This window comes from Anopheles darlingi, chromosome 2, assembly GCF_943734745.1.
Source record: "Anopheles darlingi chromosome 2, idAnoDarlMG_H_01, whole genome shotgun sequence".
In the NCBI taxonomy this organism is placed as follows: domain Eukaryota; kingdom Metazoa; phylum Arthropoda; class Insecta; order Diptera; family Culicidae; genus Anopheles; species Anopheles darlingi.
In genome coordinates this window covers 907,501-912,774 of record NC_064874.1, presented here as the reverse complement: position 1 = coordinate 912,774, position 5,274 = coordinate 907,501, and the positions used below count along the sequence as shown (strand labels likewise).

At 49.0% G+C, this 5,274-nt stretch overlaps 1 protein-coding gene across 1 annotated transcript in view; it reads right to left on the bottom strand.

The window, feature by feature from the left end:
• Nucleotides 1–378: 378 nt before the first annotated feature.
• Nucleotides 379–5,274, bottom strand: part of LOC125952718 (myb-like protein Q) — a 7,902-nt gene continuing 3,006 nt past the window's right edge. The window contains exons 2-3 of the mRNA XM_049682384.1: nucleotides 2,616–2,878; nucleotides 379–2,532 (exon numbers count right to left, since the gene is read on the bottom strand). Of these exons, the coding sequence (XP_049538341.1) occupies nucleotides 723–2,532; nucleotides 2,616–2,878 (2,073 nt within the window). The 3' untranslated portion in view covers nucleotides 379–722. The remainder of the gene's footprint in view (nucleotides 2,533–2,615; nucleotides 2,879–5,274) is intronic.

Below are 5,274 nucleotides of genomic sequence, written 5' to 3'. Positions count from 1 at the left end.
ATTTAATACAAAACATGGATTCAATAAGGTGTTGGCCTTAGCGTTATCAGAGGCCACTGAACGATGGGCTTTGTTTTCTGTCTCGAGTGCGTGTGAAGCCGTGGGTGGCGGCAAAAGTATGTTGTTTCACTTTCACGTGGGCTATGATTGGAGTTTATGCTCTCGTGTGGTCCGCTGGGTGGTTTTGGCATTTGCACCGCGAAATGGATGGATCGCGGCATGCGGCGGTGTCTAGTTAGTGTTTTGCGAGGATCGCAGCCTTCTTCGTTTTATCCGAAATGGTTCAGAAAGCGAAATGCAACTTTGCGGTAATTGGATTCGTGTCTTCCCTGCTGAGACTTATCGTCCTAAAAGCAGCAACACTCGACTCTATATAGGTAGTATTCGATTATCTAGCTTTATTTATTTATTAACTGGGTCGTGGATAATTTACAAATGAGCCACATTGGCTTGTAAGTCCTTTTTCTATCCTTCCATCGATTGGCCCTACCTCTCTTGTGGGATGACACTCCAACTCCAACTTATTTCCTCTCTACAGTCTATCATCCATAATTGGAACGAATGAAGCAGCACTTCGATATCGTATGCAACTAATAATTTAAGTACAAAACTCGGTAAACATACGAACAGCTTCACGTTAGCGTTTAGTAACATCGCAGAAGATCTTACTAACAGAAGAGGGATTCACTAGACTTTACTGTTTCGGCACGGGAAGCGCTTATCTATGCGCTAGGACTCGGGCTGGTGGATCCAGTGGCTACACTCGATACGGTCACCGTAGCTGGATCGATCGCCGTGCGGCTTTTCTTCTTCATGCGCTGTACCATCTTGTTAACCTTACGGAACTCTTCCTCCGTGTAGGGACCTGTCGTAGGGCTTGCAATGGCATCCCGTTTGCTAGAAGCCTTCGAGCTGCTCATCCGTGGACGGGCAGTGCTACCATTGGCGGCGGCCATTCGAGATCCACGAGAGCCTCCACCTCCGTGATGTCCGGACGAGTGGGCATGATAGTTGTAGCGCTGTTTCGGACGCTGCGTGATCGTAACGACAGGTTCGGTGTTGTAGTGGGGTGACACAGCCATCTCGGTCGCGTCCGTTGTTGCCTGCTGATCGACGGATTCCACGAATGACTTGTCCTCGAAGTAGGATGCCTGCGAAGGATACACCTCCTGCAGGATGTACTGTTGCTGCTGATGCTGCTGTTGTGGATGGTGCTGATGGACAAACTGAGCCGCTTCCTGCTGTTCTACCTGTGCATGGTGATAGTGATCATGCTCATGATGCTGTGCCGTGACCTCATGCTGCAGTTCAGCTTTCAGTGAAGGACTCTTGTACACGACGCGGGTGTGCTTGTGGCTCGGATAGTTCTCAACCAATTTGGGTTCGGGCAGATAGTCCTCTTCCTGCTGTTGCTGTGGTCGATGGTGATGATGATATTCGGCAAAGTTGGGGTACTTCTTCGGTGGTTGCTGCTGCTGCTGCTGTTGCTGATGATGGTGATGGTAAGGATCAGGTTGAGAATGATGCGCTTCATCCGGCACGGGGGTGACAAAGTTAATCGCGGGCTTCTCGTAAACGTATTGATGCGTTTCGTGCTCTTCCTCGTGCGCGCTTGTTTGCTGGACAGGGACATACTGATACTGAATCTGTGTGTGTCCTTGTGATGCGTGGTTATGGCCATGGTGTTGTTGCTGTTCCGTTTCGGCATGGTACGTCTGATAGTGATACGCCGGTTCCGGCTGAGCGGTACTATGGAACGAGATGTGAGTGGGAGTAACAGTTGTCTTTCGATAGTTGGGATGTTTGGTGGGGCGTGCAGTAGCCTTCGGCGCATCATAGTATTGCTCTGGCAGAGGCACGTAGGTATTGTGACTGGTGCGGATCATTGGCACGTAGGCAATCTCCGTCGGATAGACCGGATCTGGTTGACTGTACTTCGTTTGAGTGTGATGCTCATGCTCGGACTGCTCATCTTGGTGCTGCTGCTGCTGCTCCTGCTGATGATGGTGATGATGATGCTGGTGTACCTGTTGCTCCTGCACATAATGATGTGCATGTTGTTGCTGCTGCTGATGGTATTGCTGTTGCTGGGCATGGTGCTGCTGCTGCTGTTGATATTCGTGCTCTTCCAATTCCTTGTACAGCTGTGCAGCGCGAATCTCTAGATACTGTTGTAGCAGCGCTTGCAAATGAGCAGCGTACTTAGAGGGACCAGGAATCTTCAAGACTATCACAGGGGCTTCCTCCTGTTGGTAGAGCTGTTTGGCTTGATGCTGCGACTGTATCTGCTGATGGTAGTATTGCTGTTGCTGTTCGTGCGAGTACTGCTGCGTTGGGTAGACCTGGTAGACCTCCTCGATCGGTTTCAGTTCGTAGCTGTGTGATGGCGTTATCTCGATGTCAGTGACCGTTTCCGCGGTACTGTGCGTTGCCCTTGCTGGCGGTATATCGTGCTGGGAGTACGGGTAGATCATATATTTCGGCTTGGAAAAATGATACCCAGCCTCGTCCTGGTTGCTATAGTGACCATAGCTGTAAGTACAAGAGCGATGCAGCATAAGAATCCAATTTTTTCGGGGGTGAAAAACGCGTTGCTTCTTCCTAGCGATACTCACCCCAGATCACCGTCAACTGTTCGTTTGATGTTCTTTCCGTCCGTTCCATTGCTGCGCTCCACTTTGATGCGAATCTTGTTGCCATGTTCCGCGAACTGACGGTCTAGCTCCTTAATAAAATCGACATCGGACGGTGGCAGAGCGGTGAATTCGTCCAGAATCGATTTCGGTGCCTTGGTCGGTTTCTGTGAGTGAGCTTTTTTGGCGGGACGTTTCTCGGGTTTCTTCTCCCCCGCAGCTAGTGCCACGGACACCAAAAGTAACTGTAAAATGAAGCAAAACGTGCAGAAAAATGAGATTTAATTGTTCCACAGCAAGAGACGATTTTGTTGAGGTCTTTTGTGGGGGGCTCAAACAGCTTACGCCAGAAATTATGCACTCCACGTACACGTGCACTGCAGGCGCTGTGTGTGTGTGGTGTGTTTCGTGGTGAATTTGTGTGCAAAAGTACATCTCGAGCAGTACTTTTGCGTGCAAATTTATCCCATCTTTCACTTTCAAATTTATCCATTTATCCATTATCATTTATTATTTATCATTTATCCAAACTTAACAACAGCTCGTATTGGCAAACATTTGAATAACTTTACATCTTGGTGATTAACATTAGAGCAACCTAAGGTGCTGTCACTTTCTCTCTGGCCGACCCCAGGAAAGTGACAAACTTACTTTCGAAATGACTCCTTGTTACTTCCATAAATTACCGTTCCGTGATGCCCCCTTTTTGGGGTTTTGTTTTCGTAGTTTAACAAATTGCAGCCTCACTCAACCACGAACGGAACCCGTTCAACACGTGGCCCGACGTTACGCTGAAGGCGCTGCGATAAACCAGCGTGCCAAGTCTTCGTGCGTGATTGGCCTCGCAACGATGCTCATCATCGCGTTTGGCACCTTGCACGTTGACTCCGAAAATCTGCAAAACCCGAGCAATTATCGAATTCAGCGAAACGACTTTTTAATCGTTTGGTTGGTCGCTTTTGCAGCCGCTCGTCAAACGCTAGGACGTGAGTGCGTGCGTGCGTGCGTGCGTGCGTGCGTGCGTGCGTGCGTGCGTGCGTGCGTGCTGGTTCGATTATGCCGACGATGGTACATGTTTATCGGCGCACGTTTATGATCTGGATCGTGAATGAGATCAAGAGCCGGTCCACGGGGCACGGCTCAGCACAAAGCAGCGCTGGTCCCACCCAATCGGCGGCATATTATGTAAAGCGAGTAGACACATTGGGACACATTGATAACCGATTATTTAACGAGCCCAAGTCGAGAGCACGGTACTCGAAAGAGATCTAACATTATCGACTGGCGTGCTACCTGAGCTCGATACTGTGTTGCGTAGAGCGTGCTGCTAAAGACGTGAAATTCAATCTTTCTCCTGCATTGAGGTCCAGCATCCAACCGTTGGACACACATTCTAATCAGCGCAAAAGATTGTGTAACACCTCGGCGCTCCGTTGGCAATGGAAAGAAATTACAGCTCCCGTCAATAACCGGTAGCAGAAGGCCAATGAGAACGGTTTCTCCCGCGATGAAGGCGTGAAAAAGCCATCCTTAACCTGAACACAAAGAAAGCTCAGGCGGCGCGCCCTCCGGCGGTCAGTGGCCAAAAAGTCGAGTAAGAAAAGTCGTCAAGCAGGAAGTGTTTCAGTTGGGGGCCGGTTGTCCGAGCCGGTTTAGTGGCGGCACACAATCCCGATGTTGGTTATGGGCTTGCAGTTGTGTTTCGTGAAACTATGCTGCACGAGACACGAGATATCACGGTGAGCCTCTAGGGTCGAATGGAAAGTTGTCCAACCGGTGCGCATCTTCCACCAGCGCCAGTGTGGGTTGGATCCTTCTGCTGCAGCAAAATATTTGATTTTCCTCTAGCAGCGTGCTGAAATCTTCAATCAGCTCAGCAGACGTTGTGCAACGTAGCATTACGATCATCGCCACCTGTCTGTCTTAGCGCAACTGGCAATTTCTAGGTGCAGAGCACATACTCGACGCAACCAAGTTGGTGGCGGATTGATCGAGCAGTGGTTAGTGTATTGTGACCTTTTGTAGAGACACACACTAATCAGGTGTAGTGCAACTGAATCGCAAAAATAGCTTCGCTCCTCTGCTAATGCGCCTGCCCGCCGCCAAAAGCTCGGTGGCCATGCGAAGGTAACGTCGAAGGACTTCTTGCATGACTGGTGCTTCAATTAGGTACAAGGTCATTACCAGGTGTACGGATATGGTTTAATTGGTTCGGACGGACTGCAGAAGAAAGCACATGAGCACGGGAGTACGGGAGGCAGGGCAAACGTAGTGTAAGTGTCTAATTAGTCGGGCGTGTATGAGTTGCAGGTTAGTATCATTTAAGGTACTACGAGTAGTTATGCTGCAGGAGATTATTACATCATAGTTGGACTCCAGCCACCGGCATACATAAAGGGCAAGGACTTCCAGAAACAAGCGTGCTGGCCTGAATTATCAAAAAGATTTTAGAAAAACCTTTTCCACATTTTAATCTTGATCTCAGTAACGCCTGGCTTCAAAGTACGATTCGGAGCATGCCATGGAACCCGCAGCTAAAGCTTCTCGGGAAACCATTTCTAAAAAAAGAAATTAAAAACCCAAATCTTACAGCGTCTTGTGGTGCGTTCATGTTGAGAAATCTAATTGAATGTCTAATTAG